Source organism: Dreissena polymorpha, chromosome 4 (assembly GCF_020536995.1).
Source record: "Dreissena polymorpha isolate Duluth1 chromosome 4, UMN_Dpol_1.0, whole genome shotgun sequence".
Classification (NCBI taxonomy): Eukaryota; Metazoa; Mollusca; class Bivalvia; order Myida; family Dreissenidae; genus Dreissena; species Dreissena polymorpha.
The window spans coordinates 104,509,138-104,527,688 of NC_068358.1; the positions used below are offsets into that span (position 1 = coordinate 104,509,138).

An 18,551-nucleotide genomic window follows, 5' to 3' on the forward strand; every position below is an offset into this window, starting at 1 on the left:
TGTATCATTAAGATCTTAAATACTTATTTATTTTCTTATTTGTTCTGTTCTAGTGAGTAACAATTTATTTCGGATTATAAAAGATTGACCGCCTTTGTGTCTTACGTGTGTATGCGAGCATAAACCTTCAAAATGCATCCCTCGTGATCAGTTAACACTTTCATGTATTGCCCTCCATGGAATCACATGAATCAGCTTCATGTGACGCTTTAACAAGTCTTATTTTGCTTAGCATATAAAAACCAAAATAAAGAATTACACCATCGTGTTGCAATAAATTTAGCATCATTTGAACGTAAGAATATAACGTGGTATGTATCATCAATTAAATAGAAATGTTAAGCCTTATTCCCAGCAAACATTTTAAATCGGTCCGATATCGGCCCGATATTTATTTCAATATCGGCCCGACATCGGTAATTACATCGGCCCGACAACGGGAGTGCAACACGGCGCAATGTTGGCCCGACATCGGTATGTATATCGGCCCGACATCGGTAATTACATCGGCCCGAGATCGGGAGTGCAACACGGCTCGATGTTGACCCGACATTCTTATGTATATCGGCCCGAGATCGGGAGTGCAACACGGCTCGATGTTGGCCCGACATTGGTATGTATATCGGCGATATCTTCTTGAGCCAGCATGGTGCCGACATACTTTTAACCATTCCTCAGTCCCTGTCTAGCCTCAATTGTTTTTATTGTTGTTGGTAGTGTTAAGGGCCTAAAACAGTTTCTTAAATAAATGAAAGAACATTTTCTTCAGACATTTTATTTTTACATTCTTTTCAACCAAACTGGAACATAGTATTTACTTATTATACTACTGTCTTGAAACTGAAAATATTAAACTGATTTATTACTAATTCCAACATTTTTATTCTAATGGTGTAAAATTAATTAATATATACATTGACTAACAACAATGTAAAAGAAATTATTTAAACAGACTCTATAATTCTACAGGTACAGAAACTGAAAAAGTAACACATTGAAACAAAATGTTAAATGACCAAATGACTTGAGTTTTGTATTTTGGTAATAGAATATTCAGCAAATGAAAATAAAATAGAGAATTATGAAGAAAACCAACGTATCCAACACGCATATTGTATACATGGAAAATTACCAAACATGCATGTATAAATGGTTCATATCACCCATATTATCAAAACTGGTCTATATACCCTGGCAATTAATAAAATAACCCTTTCTTTAAACTGGATAGCGTACGATACCCATAAAACAGTAACAATTAAGACTAGTTAGCAAAATACAACATAGTAGTCATACAATACACAAAAAATAGTAACAAGTAAGACTAGTCAGCAAAATACAACATAGTAGTCATACGATACACAATAAATAGTAACAAGTAAGACTAGTCAGCAAAATAAAACATAGTAGTCATATGATACACAAAAAATAGTAACAAGACTAGTCAGCAAAATACAACATAGCAGTCATACGATACACAAAAAATTGTAACAAGTAAATTCAGCAAATTGCTATCCAGCAAAAAAAACACAACATAGTAATGGCACAAAATGTAAATGTACAAGTGACTAGAAATCTCACTTTAAGGTAATGGGCCATGTTCTCAATGGCAGAACACATTTTTCCCCCTAAATCAAGTCAAGCAATTCCTCATTGTTGAATAGTCTTAAATGGTAAATACTAGCTGTGAAATGTGGAATAAGACTTGTAGTTAATCAGTTGTACTTTTTCTGAACTGCAGGTAAATATATATATTGACACAACATTTCCCAATTTCATGGAATGGGGTCACATTCCCAAAATACTGAAAAAAAAGCCATTACGTCAGACCATTCCTTTAAAGAGAACTAATAATGTTATGCAGTATAAAGCAGCCAGTATTTGTTAATGAATACATTGCAGTAGGACAGAGCAATAGATTGCTGAATGATATATAATTGAGTAGTTTACTGGGACTTATTTACATATGGTTATAAATACCTTAAACTAACATATATTAAAATTATTTGTTGTTTTCACTAGGAAATGACCACTTGAAAATAAAAATAATTGAGTTCTGTCACTTATCAAATTCAAAATGAATTGAGGGAATTGGTTTTTATAATTGAGTATTTTCAGAAATAAACACATTGTATGTCCCCTGAACATACAATGCACATAAATTATGGGCATTTCTAGAAAGTTTTGAATAAAAAATATTACGAGAAAATTGTCTTCAATATTAATACAAACTACATGAAACTTGTTTTCTTCAAAAATGACAAATGAAAACAATAAGAACAAGAATATATTGAAAAGTTACGTTTACCTAAGTAACACACAGAGTTACAGCTATTTAGGTAATAAAGGAAAAAAAATAAATATATACACTGCTTCCATCATTATGCATATTAAAAGAAAAGTTGTGTAAAATCATTAATTTCAAGTTCAAAGAGACCTTTACATCATAACAAATTGCAGCAGGAGACTAAATTAAAAGTTAAAACACACACGAGTTAAAATTCATTGGGACGGTTCATCACTTTTTTTGGCTGTCCTCTTTTTTCTTCCACCGTCACGGTCAGAGGCTGTTCTAAACCATTCCCTGCACTCATGTTCAACTTCTGCAGCTGTGCATTTCAAGGACCGCATGACAGCTTCTGAAAATGGTAATGACATGTAGGCTCATATTATTCTATATCCATTATATGTTCAAACAGTGTTGCAAGAATTAACGGTACTGGGCAGTTTATAAACCAATATTATTTCTTAACCCTTTTTAAATTACAATATGAAGACTACTTTTGAAAAAGGAAAACAGCCGGATGTAATTCTGTATGTATATATATATTCACACATATGGCCAGTTACGGGGTCTCTGATTAAGAAATAGGTCATGGGGTTCCCACTTTAAATACATGTATCTCCATACCCTTTTTTACCCGATCACGAATTAAGGTGTATATGGGTACCTTATATAGTATTATATATAAATACGTCATTTATTTTACGTCTCATACAAGGAAATATATAGCGACATTAATTGCGAGGTACATGAAATTTCAATTTCAGACGTGATTGTGGTTTTCGATATAAGACCTTATTGTGACATTTGATTGCATTACCTCCCCTACACCCCCCTCATAGTAATTAAAGGTGCCTAGAACGCAGGGTTGTATACAGACCCGGTTTTTTATATTGACCCCTTAAGTATAGTCTGAAAACTACCGAGACCGCATAACTGGCACTATGTATTAGTTCTAACTGTGACCTTATCTTTTTACACATAATATGACAACTTACTCTGCACAGCATCAGCCAATGGAAGTTTTCCAAATACTGCCTTTTTCTTCCTCCCATGCCAGCTGTACTGGTTGGCCACCTCATTTGACATGCAATGCTTCAAAATGCGCCGGCACACATCAGCGCGGTTTCGGCCACCCAATACAGACAAATGGCTTACCTGAAAAGAAACACAAAGCATCTGTACACAGCTCTCAGTTCATTAATTTATGTTGTATACTAAAAGAACAATAAGTTATTACCTAAGAAATAGCTGCCAAATGGCCTGTTGCATTGGGTGTACTGGAACATGATTCCTCAGCATTGTAAACATGATTTAAGTGTATAGAAACATATTTTTTTTACCTGTATGTATGAGTGCCAGTATGTTTTATCCCTTGATTTTGACATTGCTAATATAATACACGGAGTGTTCTCAGTTTCACCAAAATTTATTAGAAATTTTTTTATGAAACAACTTATAGCTGACTAGGTATTCATTCATGAAATTTAACAAACATTGAACAGTCGCGAAAACATGTGACATTTGATGACAGATAGCAATTTCAGAAAAACAGCACTCTAAAAAATGGTCTGATCTTGTGAATAAACAAATAAAATTGTTTCCAAACAAAAATAAATATAAAAAGTCCTGGAAAGAGTAGTTCTACCTTGATAATTTCGAAATTGAGTCAATGCAGCTTTGTCGCGCGCCTATTTGTATGATCATACAGGACTGAATATATTTTAAAGTCAAATATTTCAAACGCATATTTACATAAAAAGTAATATGACAAATATATTTATTAAATGAAATGTATTTTATAACATTATGTGATATAAATTTAGTTGACATACTTTATTTTGTTTACTTCCAAAGCCTGGGCAGATTCACTGCACAAGAGCCAAGGGAAGCAACCTGTGTATTTCCTTTTAACAACGGTTACTCTTCCTGGACATCATAATATCGATTTTATATCAAGTATCTTACACGGTTTTTAAAAGAGACATAATAATTAAATTTAATAACAAGAAATTAAAAAGAAAATTATCAAAGTTACCTTTTCTCTTGAGTGTTAATTATGATATCGGGCCTATGTTGGGCCGATATCATTTTTTGAACTGTTGAGTTATAAGTATTTTTATAACAACGGGCGGACATCGAGCCGACATTGTCCTATAAATATAAATTGTATAAAATGCGACCTATTTTTCACGGTTTTTGAAAGAGACATAAACAATTAAATTTAACGCAACAAGAAATTAAAAAGAAAATAATCAAAGTTACCTTTTCTCTTGAGTGTTAATTATGATATCGGGCCTATGTTGGGCCGATATCATACTTTGAACTGTGGAGTTATAAGTATTTTTATAACAACGGGCCGACATCGGGCCGACATTGTCCTATAAATATAAATTGAATAATATGCGACCTAATCAAACGTTATTAAACCAGATGGATTCACTAAAATGGAAAATTGCAAAAAGTTCTCATCTCTTAACAAAATAGTTTTTGTTTAACATAAATGTCGGTCCGATGTCGGCCCAACAACGGCAAACCTCTGCCGATATTCCATCATTTAGCCGATATCGGGCCGATATGGGCATGTTTGCTGGGTTGTCGCTGGATGCAAAGGAGACACTCTGATGTTCTCTATATTATAATCACTCATGAACATTTCCATTTATTTATGTATACTTTATAAAAACTCAAGTCACATTACCAACAGATGCTTTTCTGCTATTCTTGTATTTGATGTCAATGACCACTTGTCTCTAATACATTACAAAGCATGTTATACAATACGACCTTTAACCTTAACAATGTATTTGAATACTCTCCCTTTGGTAAAGTAATTACATTTACACTAGGTCTATTGATGATTTGTAAGCATGTGAACTTAGCATTAACGAAACTGTTAAACTGTTTGAAAACGGATTATTCGCATTACATAAAACGAGGTTCTTATTCTATATGGCCAAGCGTATTCTGCAAAGACTATTGTGATTTTGCACAATATTACACTATTAATTGTTCAATCTAAAACATATTAAGAATAAATGCTTCTTTGTCCTATTACAAATTGTAACAAGACTGTGTTTGAGTATGGTTTAAACAATATAGTATCATAAATATAACAAAACATTAACACTATCAATTTAAAACAACTGTATACAGCCAAGGGTTTAAATGTGTAAACGACATTTTAATCAACCACACATTTAAAGGGGAATACAACTTTATTATGTCAATCTAAGCCATGTAAATTCAAATCAGTTTAAATACTTATAGATATAACCCGTTTTAGATCCGTTCTTAAAAGTCTTACACATTACAATATACAAAATATTGCTAAGTGGAACACACAAACTGGTTTCTGAATGTATCCCGTGTTGTTGGCCTAATTTTAGGAAAAAATATCGATACGCATCTAACACGGTTACAATACCGTATAATATCATCAGTAGAATAATTTCGTGACCGTGTATTCACATCTTCATCACAATTAAAGTAGAGTTTAAAGATTACGTCAAATTATTCACATACTGCGACATACGAAATGCCCATGTGATGCTTTTTGGTTGCCATGATTTTTATAATGGGAATGAAAAAAAAGTAAACACTGTGTGCTTAACACTCAGCATGCACGCATATTATAATTACTGTTTTCCGTGAATTTTATTTAGCACGAATGTAACGCTTTTGTGTTATGCTATTTTTCCTATTGTAAGAAATGTTTCGTCTTAATTATGAACAGCAATGCAAGGTTATAACACTGTCTGATAATGTTCGAGACATATACGATGCAGAACATTATTAACGAAATAAAATAAGCATTGCGCTTCTATTGGTATGATTCGAAAGATTCGAAAGACACGTTTTGAAAACCAAAACTTGAAAGATGGTGTTGTGGGCTATTAGGTTTTGTTTTTAATATTAAGAACAGTTAAATAAAAATATGTGTAGCTTCATTTGAACTATGTTTGATACTTTTAGGTTTATTTCAGATTTTCTTGAACACAAACAATATTTCAAAATGCGTATATGGTTAATTCTTTTGATAAAGATGTAAGTTGGGCATTTTTAAATCGGTTTAAATGCTCAGTTAAAGTGGCCTTTTCATGTTTTGGTAAATTGACAAAATTAAAAAAAGTTGTTTCAGATTCGCAAATTTTCGTTTTAGTTATGATATTTGTGAGGAAATAGTAAAACTGAACATTTACCATGCTCTAAAATATAAATTATATGCATCTTTTGGCGATTTGAAAACCTCAAAATTATAAAGCGTTGCAACGCAAAACGATTGAATAATTTGGAAAGTTCTGTTGTTGTCGTTATATTTTGGGAAACTACGAGGATTGCTTAAATAAGTAAAAAGTACATCCGCTCAAAGCATGAGCACGGATGGTCGATTGGGCTAAGAGAGAGACTCAGGACTCCAGGGGTCAGTGGTTCGAGCCCAGTTTAGGGTTACTGTTTTTTCCTTTTTTTATTTTATTCTTGTTTTTTTACTGGAGATGTTTAGGTCCAATGTTTAAATTAATCAATATAAAGCATTTAATGACAAGCTTCAATACATGCCAAAATCTGTCAAAAGGCCCCTTTAATCCAATTTGTCATGGTGTGGTTTTCTGGTTTGTTTGCTCATATACTGTTTTTACGTTGTAGAGAAGCCTGTAATGAAGATTTACGTTACATGTTAACACTGAAGACGTTTTATTATGATGAGACACGTTCTGATCACTATTTTAAACATTGATAATTTTAAAACACTGAAATAATTTTTGACTCTGTAAGAAAAAAAATCAGTCGAACAAAAGGAGCGTTTAATTAGTATCCGACCGCTAGGTATACCCCAACGACAGGATCGTTTCTGATGGATTAGAACTGTTGAGGCCAGGGTGATGTTTAAAGTTTTAGTTGTAGTATTTCGGGTAATAAATGGTACAGCTCCAGTTTACATACGATAATTGTGTGTACCTGCTCGAGTACAATACAAATTAAGGTCAAACAATGACACACAATTCTACATCCCTAGACGACGAACAAAACTTGCTGACAGATCACTTGCCGTCGTCGGTCCAAAATGGTGGAACAATCTACCTGAGTATCTTAAAGCTTGTCAATCTGAAGCCAGTTTTAGATCAATATAAAGAAGTGAAACCCCAGCTGCTGAAGTAGTATTGATTTATAATTATAAACAATGAGAAGGTCATTTATTTAAGGCAAGTGACCGATTGCCCAAACAGTACAAAACAGCACAATACAGCACAATACGAAACAACATAAACACAAATAAGAATAAAGCTGGGGTCACCGCCTTGGAACGGTCTGAAAACACATCTCTTTGGACAACTTTACAAACAATGAGTGTACTTGTAGGATTAGAATGAATTCTGCATTTTCACTCTCCACAAAAGTAATTGATTGTTGATTGTTTTCACGTTCTCGAACATAAATGTATATCGTTTAAAAGTTTTGATCTTAATGCTGAATATGTAATATTGTGAAGCGCAATAGAATATGTAAATAATGTTTGCGCTATATAAATGCTATGTATTTGTATTTGTTGACATGAAAAACGTTTTGAATCACGCAAAACCCATATAGTTTTATTTTGAATCTTAAGAAACGAAGAGCGATACAATATAACTACAAAAAGACACACGATTGACAGAAAAAAACATATCATCATTTTAATGTCCAGAAACTATCGACTTGTTCTTTTAAACATCATTATAATTACATTTAAAATATCGAACTTAATCTTAAATAAACGAATTTTGTAAAACATGGATATCTTTTAAATGCACTTCAAGTCGGCTTATCGAAACGTACAAATAACCATACCCTTATACTGACCGAATGCCACCGACAGAAAACATTGAAACAATCTCTTCTAATCTCCTCAGTGGAATCACTTCGTTTATGTTTCGCCAGCCGCAAACACAGGCAATCTCTGATAAGGAGATGAAATATTAAATCCGAGATCATGGTAATAAATTCTTGCCACAATAATCCCATATATCCTGTCATTTTAAAATAAAGTGTCATATTCAGATATAACACGAATAAACACCGTTCATATTAAAGAAACTTGTCCAAACAATTTGAACGTCATTTTAGGAGGGATGAACTCCAACATGAGCTCGATTGCTTCATCAATAAATATTAGAGTGGGTTTTGTATACGTGCTCAATACCAAAAAGATATTATTCAGACGCTGATGAAATAACATCTCCGTTGCGCTGTTCAACATGGCTGTTAACGTTGTTTTTTTTAAAAGCTTATAATGTAGTTAGGGATGTTAAATAAAGACAGCCTGGTACTTCTTATAATATTAGTTCACCAAACGTTGATGTAAAAGCGATTAGTGTAGGAGAAAATAGAGAAGTGATCTTTATAGTAGTGATGTTTTATCCATAAATACTAGAAGGCTTTTAGTCATGTCCTTAATTCAATGCTACTTTGACTTCAGTTGTTCTGTTTGGGTTTTGTACACTGGTTTAACTCAAATGATAAAAAACAAGTAACATGTCACCCAAAATAAACTTATCAGGTTCATATTAAACTTGCATCCTAGGTCTCACATAGGTAAATAGCATTTTACTAGACTTAACTAGTTGTTTATTGAAAGTCGAGTAAACCAGATCACACTTTGTCATGTTTTTAAAATTAACTCAAAGTTGGCTTCGCCATATTTGGAAGCTAATTTTACTCCAGTCAGTAATATCCACAATACGAATACTAGGTTCAGAGTTAGAACACAGTCAGACTCACCTAATACCGATATAAACATGCATGATTGCAATAGGTATGCCATTCCAAGTGTCAAAGGGTCTGGCAAAAAGGCATTTGCTTTCAATGGTTGTACTCTATGGGACTCTCTTCCTCAGCATATCAGAAATATTTCATCTTTTAAACACAGTGTAAGGGGGCATTTTTTAAGACAGGTAGATTTTAAATATGCACCTCTATAAGCCTTCTTACTGTTGATTTAATACGAATATAGATTTATTGTGTCTTATCTAATTGCTGTATGATTATTGTATAGCATGGCAAATACTTATGTTTAACTTGTAAACACTTAAAATGTGATAACTTCCTAATAATATATACTCTAGAACTGATCAGAATGTATTCTAATCAAAAGTTATCGTAACTTAAATATGTTTTATGTCTTTCTTTATAATATACTGTGAAATTATTATATACTGTGATATTATTATATACTGGGATATTAAACGTTGTCATACAATATTATATCTAAAGGACCACAATTGAAATAAGGGTTTAATTGCAAACCCTTTATTGTGAAATCATTCACGTATAATGTTGATTGACATTGCTTTGTTTATACATGCATGTTGTTTTTATTATTTATTGTGTGTATATAACATGCTGTCATGTGAATCTATGCATTTTATGTTGAAATAAATTTATCTTTTTAGTTGTTATAGCAGTACTATTAGCAGTCGTAGTTGAATAAGAGTTTTGCTTTTTCTTTTTCTGAATAAAGTATTTGCTTTAATTGCATCGTTTGTTTTTTGTATCGATTGTTTTCCTTATTAAACACAATAATGTGCTTTTATTTAAATTCACCTGTGCAAAATGGACGAATGTGCAAATCCTATCGTTTGACAACTTGGCTTCTTGAGCATCTGCATTTCAAATATTCGAGAAGTGTTTGCGATTTTGCGCTGTCGTAGCTTAGGCAACATGCGGACGATACAATAATCCAGATCTCTTATAAAAGTAGCGCAGTACAAGAGTACTCGGATTATTTGTTTTATTCCGTTATGGTAAGATATCGTGATTGAATCTCTGGTTGGATACGAAATTACCATTTTCATTTCCCGCTCAATTCTTTAGAAACGCAAAGCGCTCACGACATTTGATATGATAAACTGTCCACAAAATGTATGCAGCATAAACAAATGGATACTCGAAACGGATATTAAATAAGCTAATAAATTAAATTAGTTCGCCATTTCATTTCTTGTTAGAATAGAATTGTTGGTACTTTTCTGCAAACTTTCCATTTGATTCAGTGATTGCGATGCAAATCATGTTAGTTGGTGAGCAAAGTAGCCATGCATGTTATGTTTGATGATTTTAGGCATGTATCTCATTTCAGTGTGCTTTTTTAACTGACATATACACATGATTTGTCATGTTGTTGATTTCTTTTAATGATACATGCACTGTAAGCAATGGTTGCATACACAGCGCTTTAAAACTTATATTATAACGAATAAAACATATTTATATACAAATATGGACTGTTATATTACACATATTAAAATAAAACTCAATGAATAAGCTTGGCATTTTATTAAGCTAATTGTGCATCATAAATACACGCGACTGGCTATTCTTCACAAATGTTTATGGGAAAGACGTTGTTTTCAAAGACAATTTAAAATTTACTTCACCACATCTGTAAACATATATACTTTTGTTATAACACCATTTAATCTTAAATCGAACGTTGTTATCTGACTTAAAGACAATCTACCAATTAAATGAATGTTAATTTGCAGATTTATTTCGTCAGATGTTTATATCCAGCACAATTCGCCGCGATCACTGTAACATATGCAGATGTTGTAATACAAAGGTGTTTCAGTTTCATTCCGGAACTGTTTTTATAATATGCAGATTTATTTCGAATGAAAAGTGTTCAATATCAAACAAAACTGTATAAGGTTATTATTTGTTCAAATAGTTAACCCCCGATGTTATTCTTTGCTCATACCGATACAAGGCGATGATAATAATTCGTATTTGTTTTCAAATGTGTCTGAATGTAAGATACAGATTAACATAAACAATAATTGCATGTCCTATTTGTTACACGAGAACATTATATAGGAAATACTATATCGGGTTGGAAGGAACATCGAAAACGTACATGTAGATAAAGTTGTTATTTATTTATAATGGTTTACCTTCGGGTTCTCTTTGTTTTGAAAGCTGCCATTAAACCATCATACACCGGTATATTTATTCAACAGCGCCTAACTTTCTTAAAGCTGTTGAAAGCATTTTTTTATCTGACCTGCAGGAGGTCTTGTGTTTAAATTCCACATAATATCAGAACCTAAAGTAATATACCCGGAATATAATTAACTTTGAAAAGGATTTAAATGTCCTCGAATGTCAATATAACATAAGCTGAAGAGGTATTTATTTTTACCACATGATTATGATTTGAATATATTTCACGAAATGTTTAAAGTGACAAAAGATCTGTCTGATAATGATGAATGTTAACAACATGCCTTTCTTTAACGAGACGTCATCTACATTTATATCTCCTTCTGTAAGATACATTTGACTTGACTTTTATAGAAAATCTATTACTAATGACATTCGTCATATTGCAAAGGACACATATCACGTCTAAATATTGGTTAGGAACAAATACAAGCTCTTCACAGTTTATCACATAAAACAAACATCAGATAACGAAATATAAAAATATGTTTTGTGGAAAAGAACAACAACACTGATTTCAGTAAACTGTTTGATTTATGTCATGCGAGTATTCGAAATCCTAATTGCCTTTGTAATCTCGAATATATAGATCTCTATATCTCGCCAAAGGCTCGCTAACTAACAAAATTCCTCAACTCGTTTAATAAAATATGGTATATGAAACCTCATGCCAGATCCTATATGCATGTACTCAGTAGGTTTTTGACGAACCTTTGTGTGCCTTTGTATTTGTAGCGCATTCACCGTATTGAACTCTTCAAGAAGGCTTCATTGTCGGGCGGGAACTGGATCATCATCTGGGCGATCAGGTAAGTATAGCAAAGGGAATAGATATTGTGTTGCGTTTTATAAAAAACAATCACAAAGCTGCACCTTATGGATGCTCTTGATGTATAGATTCGACTTGCTGATTCGCAGCGCAAATCAAATCGGAACATGCGTGGTTTGTTTTATGTTGTTTTTTTCTTCAAACATATCTATAATTTTGCCATCAAGTAAATGGCTAATCAACTGATTATTAAAATATAACGTATGCAAATGTATATAATAAAGACGTGATATGTTTCCATATGTCATTAACAAGAATACCAAAACACAATTTGGGCTGATTGAAAACAATGGATCCCCATAGAGCTGGCCTCATGTGAGCAAACACCATCGGCACCGAAAACACTGATACAATCTCTCCAATATCCTCTATGAATCACTTCATGTCTTCTACGCTTGCAGCCAACCCAGACCATCTCAGATAAGATGATGAAATATTAAATTCAAGATCATGCAATTAGATGCTTTCTTCGCAAACACAATATATCGTGTCTTCTTGTAATGAAACGTCATAAAGCTATCAAATATTACATGAATAAAACCGTTTTTATTAAAGAAACTTGTCACAACAAATTGAACGTCTTTATATGCGAAATGTATCAATTATTACCACGACTTCTTAATCAAAGGATTTTGAGAGGTTTTGTAAGAATGCTGCGTTTGAAAGAACAGAGCAATAATGAAACACAAGAAGCATTATCGTTTGTGTACGAATACTTATTTAGACATGTTCGAAGAGTACTCAACTTTATGGGTCTGGAAATCGTCTTCAAAAAAACGTTTACGTGAATTAAGAGGCATATACTGCATACTCTTATTTGGCGAAACTCGTCCAAACTATTTGTTTAAATGATACGCTACTTCTTCATGCGTTGAAAAAAAACTGTGTAATTGTCTCATATCTGCGCTTTCGTTAAATGATGACTAAATGTAAGAAAGAACAAATATTTCTTTATTCGTCCCTTGTACAAGGCAATCAATCAGATTGATGCCAAGTGATACCCGGAAAACAGGGAACAAATAAAAAAAATATTTGAATTATTTTAGAAGAATTACACGTTCTCATAACAGAAACGATGCTATACATAGCGAATGATTGCACTTAAAAGGCGGAGTAATTCCAATACAAACATTGGGCATATCACACATTTTCATGTAACAATATATATCTTTTTTTTTAAGTTTTTAATTAGATTTGTAACTTCAGACGAAGACTGAACTTTGTGAAAACAAGCGCTTGGTGATGTTCATTTTGTCTTTATCTCTGGTTGTTTATCGGTCAAATAACGTTTCTTACGTACTGAATTTAAGCTTCAAATATTTACGATATTTTGTCACATCCAGAACCGTAAACATGAAAACATCATCATATTTTTAGTGACATATTGTTATGATCCGCCGTAAATTTAACTATATTGAGGATAAACTTTTTAATTTACAATTTTACATATACATATACTGATTATAATGTATATTATGCATTACTCAGGTTGATATCAAGCGGAAATCAAACTACTGTTGTACAAAAATCCATACAATTGAAAGTCCACTACAACAGCAGTAATTGTATTATTCCATTAGGATAAATTGGCGCATTGGATCTGTGATTGTCTCAGAAATTACAATTTCATTTTCTTGAAAAGGGTTTAGAATTGAACAAGGTGTTCGCCAATTTTTCTAAAATGTGCGTTTTTAGGCATTTGATAAACGATATTAAAATGTGTTGTTTCTCAGTATAATTCACTCAAATTGAAGCAGGCCTGTGATACCAAAATAGTATTATCCCCCGCCATAGGCGGAGGGATATTGTTTTGGCGTTGTCCGTCCTTCCGTCCTTCCGTCCGTCCGTCCGTCCGGCACTTTTGTGTCCGGAGCCATATCTTATTAGTGCTTTGGCAGATGTCATTGAAACTTGGTATGAGTCTATATATATGGATAAGAGGATGATGCACGCCAAATGGCATTGAACACCATCGAATAATAACGGAGTTATGGCCCTTTGTATTTTGAAAAAATGCTTTTTGTGTGTGTCCTGAGCCATATCTTGTGTCCAGAAGTATAATGGCGGGGGATATCAATTCAACGAATTTGCTTGTTTTATTTGTATCGTGCATCATAAGAAAAATCTCTCAACTCAGCTCTTGTAACGCCCAAGTATGTCAAGACAATACTCCATTTTGTTTTGAAAGGTATATTGTTCAATATTTTGCATTAAGATATAGATGTATTAATAGATAATATAAAGAAGCAAAAGTATTTAACATGCATAAATAATGTGTCAAACTATTCCAACAGAAATATGTTGTATCAGTGCAATTATGAATTATGAGTAGCTTTTATGTAAAACTAATTATGCAGTTAAATAAGTAAGGCAAATAAAGCTATAGTTGACGATAACATAGCGGCCAAGCGTGGACTGTATCACCAATTCGATAGAAACGTTAAGCCTTATTGTCGCTGGATGCAAAGAAGACACTCTGATGTTCTGTATATTACAATAATAACCTTTCCATTTATTTATTATATGTATATTAATATAAAAACCTCAAGACACAATTGGAAAGCAGATACATGCAGTCATCTAAGCTTGTATTTGAGATGAATGGTCACTTGCCTCTGAACCGTTACAAAACAATTCATATAAAACAATATATAACCTAAACAATTTATTTGAATACTCTCTCTTTGAAAAGCGATAACATTTACACTAGGTTTAATTATGATTTGTAAGCATGTGAACTAAGCGTTAATGAAACTGTTGAACTGGTTCAAGACATTCCGTCAAGCAAGTCATATTCTTATAACGTTAAAACGAGGATCTTATTCTATATGGCCAAACGTATTCTGCAACTATGCGGTTAGTAAACTATATTATAACCAACACAAGCATGTATGCATAAAACGAATTGTTAACGACAGAAAAAAAATCAACAAGTATGCATAACAAATAACTGTATATTTGACTTGGAAATCATGTGCATATGACTTAATCAAATATTACAGGGACATTATTATATTAAAAGGGCACGCTTGCTAACTTTATGCATGGGCAATTAATGCCACAACTTCAGCACGTGTATAAATTAGTCGATGTATATGTTTTGTTATTGAAAATTCCCTTTTGAGAAGTATACATTTTTGGTGTGCATACTCGACAATTTAATATTGAAAACCTGGATCTCGTTAGCAAAACAGGTGAGATAATAACTTGTTACGCTGGATGTGTCATGAAAAAGGTTTTGTGCAATTAACTGACATTATTTGTAATTAACACAGTAGTTGCCAAATGAAACACAAATGTAAATATATGTTGCATGAATAAAAAATATATTAAAAAGAGTAAGATACTAAATGGTAGCATGTACTGTCGCTCAACGCATAGTGTTATGAGAAAATGTAAAAGAGCATTATCCTATGGAAATTGTTAGAACAAATTTTGTTGGGCCGCACGTAATTTAAACACATGTTTGATTTATGTATTTGGGAGAAAATGAAAAATAGGTCAACTACCTGTTACTGTATATTGACTTTAAAAAAAGGTTCGGGTGAATAAGAATAATTAAAATTATTCACTTCAACATATTGGTCGTTTTTTTATAGTTACGGTTATTAAGTGTTACGATTACTTAGTAACATTATTTGCTAACGTTCATCTGTTCGATTCTGGAATTCCCGCGTATTTCTTTCTTTCTCGCTAGAAGGCGGCCATTTAAGAACTATAAACGTACCATAAACACACATGCATTAAACAATCTTTTAGAATGTTGTTCGAACAAACCACCAGTTTAAAAAGATGCCCAGGAATTAAATTATGTATGCAGCAACAAACCGATGATGGATAAGCAACATAAAAACAACGCATTGATAGTATTTTCATTTTAATGATTCGTTTTTCAAATCATAACGTTCCTAAATGTATGTACTCAGTAGTTGTGTGCCGTTGTATATGTAGCTCATTCACCGTATTGAACTCTTCAAGAAGGCTGCATAGTTGGACGGGAACTGGATCCGCAGCTGGGCGATCTTAAGTATAGCGAATGGAATAGATATTGTGCTGAGTCTCATTTGAAACCCTTACCATGATAAAGCTGCAGCTTATTGTTGCTATCGGTGTATACATTCGGCTTGCTGTTCGCAGTGCCAAGCGAGTCGGGATATACGTTGTTTGTTAGTTGTTCTTTCTTTTTCTAAATAAATCTATAGATTTGCCATCAATTACATGGCTTATTAATGGCTTTGTAAAATATGCAGAGCATAAGTATATCTTACTCGTGCAATGAATAAAAAACTGATTGTATACATATGGATAAAATAATGACGTGATATGTTCCCATATGTCATTAAAATACCCAAACACAATTTTGGCTGATTGAAAACAAATTGGTGGCTGCAATGGGTCCACATGGAGCTGGCCTCATGTTAGCAAACACCATCGGCACCGATAACACTGATACAATATATTTTTTTTAAATAGTCTTTATTAACCTCGTCCATAGGTATGTGCAGGTTGAGGCCATCCTGCTCCATACCTTACAAAAGATTGTGTTAGTAGCTCAAGATTAATATATATAGATATACATATACATAGACATTGCAAAAAAATCATACACGAATTCATTATATTATAGTACAAGTATTATAATAAAAGTACATGCACAAATAACACATATAATTTTTATCTATCTGGGAGGTTAATAAAGATGAATGTATATGTAAATACACAAATTAAAAAAGTTTGAAAAAAATGGCATGTCACAAGTGTACTAAAAATATGTTTACTTGAACATATTTTGTAACAATGATATATATTGGCTTGGGTTCATTCTTTGAGTATTCTTACAACTGACCAATTAGGGAATTCATTATTTTGAATAGTTGTCTGCTTTTAGATTTCCCATGATAAAAGTAAACTTCTCTTTAGTCCTGGAACATTGGGGATTTTGTTTGTTTGTTTACACATGAAGACATATTTTTTAATTTCAAGAAGCAATATATTAATAGGATTCATTTTTTCCATACAAATTCCTAGAATCATTTCTTGGCAAGAGAGTGAAGGCATATTGACATTATTTATATTCAATACGTTCGAAACATGTTGAACACTTATTTGGATGTGCTCACAACCCCAGAAAAGGTGAGTTAATGTTTCCTCATTTTATTACAAAAAGTACATTTATTATCATCAACAAATTTCATTTTAAAAAGCAGATATTTAGTACCTAAATTCTATGTATTATTCTAGTATGTAACCATTGTAAATATGTTTCTCTGGTTATTTAAAAAACAAAGCTGTACACATACTTCCAGTCAATATTATTAAATATTGCATTCCATTTTGTTCCACTTGAAGGTTTTTTAGTGTTTGAAATAAGAGTTTCATATACTAGTTTATTTTGTTTCTGGCAAAAACAAATTTAAGGTACCAAGAAATATAAGCTTCAACATTGGATGTTGCTTTTACAGATGCAAAACCTGAGTTTTTAATGAACTTTGCTACAGATCTTTTTAGACCTTCGTAGAATAAAAAATTGATATGTTTACCTATACAAGCTTCAATTTTTTTGCTTTGACTTGATTTGTCCAGAGGTACATAATATGTCTCTTATAAATCGTATGCCACGTTCATACGTACTTTTTTCATAAATACTATTATCACCGATCTTTAAGCTGTTGTTATAAAAAAGTGGCATGTCAAGTATATCATCAGGTTTTCTTATTTTAATTTTGTTTATGTACATTCTATAATATTTCAGCACATCCTTCCAGAAAGAGTTTGTGAGATTTTCAACAATTTTGTCTATATAAGCATTTCCCATATTTATCATTTTTTTAACATCAAACAGTGAATACACAAGTTGGAAACATTTTCCTGTACATATTACTAATTTCATTACCCATGTTAGCTTCATACTTTTTTCAAGTGAGTAAACATCAATCATATTGAGCCCTCCATCTTCATACGATTTTATAAGTATGTTATGCTTAATTTTATTAGGTCCATTCCATATGAAGTTGTTAAAACAACTTTGTATTTGTTTCAAAATATTGGATCCTGGGCTAGGAAGGGAAATAAATAAGTATGTAAGAAGGGGACGCAACAATGTTTTAACTATGATTATCTTTCCTAATGGTGTAAGATATCTTCTTTCCAAAATTGTATTACACTTTGTAAACTTGCTATTTTGTTTTGAAAATTTAACTCAACCATTTTTTTAATCTACATCAAATATAATGCCTAACACTTTAAAATTTGTTGTGCCAAACTGAAGTTTGTACTTAGTTTTAATTGAGTGAGTGCTATACTTTTTAAACCTATCCATATCAAATTTGTTTTGTCAACGTTTATTTTCAATCCAGACTCTGAAGCAAAATTATGTAATAACTGCAAAACAGCATTAAGTGAGATATCAGAACCATCTAACAAAAGAGAGGTGTCATCTGCAAATTGATATATCTTATA

General features: G+C 32.3%; 1 protein-coding gene across 2 annotated transcripts; it reads right to left on the bottom strand.

The window, feature by feature from the left end:
- Window positions 1-2,169: 2,169 nt before the first annotated feature.
- On the bottom strand, window positions 2,170-4,000 carry LOC127879397 (uncharacterized). Of its 2 annotated transcripts, XR_008049046.1 has the most exons (3): window positions 3,933-4,000; window positions 3,283-3,442; window positions 2,170-2,639 (listed from the first exon to the last, which is right to left on the bottom strand). XR_008049046.1 is itself a non-coding variant. In XM_052426179.1 (2 exons), exons 1-2 carry the CDS (start codon window positions 3,461-3,463, stop codon window positions 2,503-2,505), a joined length of 318 nt encoding a protein of 105 aa, XP_052282139.1. In that variant the 5' UTR covers window positions 3,464-3,663; the 3' UTR covers window positions 2,170-2,502. The 2 variants fall into 2 exon arrangements, 1 of the variants encoding a protein (XP_052282139.1); XM_052426179.1 differs by lacking the exon at window positions 3,933-4,000 and having other exon boundaries at window positions 3,283-3,663.
- Between the last annotated feature and the right edge of the window lie 14,551 nt (window positions 4,001-18,551).

Coding starts and splice junctions, on each gene's coding strand:
- LOC127879397 (XM_052426179.1), bottom strand. CDS start 3,463: ATGCTTTGTGTTTCTTTTCAGGTAAGCCATTTGTCTGTATTGGGTGGC. Junction 2,640..3,282: donor ATTGGCTGATGCTGTGCAGA/GTAAGTTGTCAT, acceptor TACCATTTTCAG/AAGCTGTCATGCGGTCCTTG.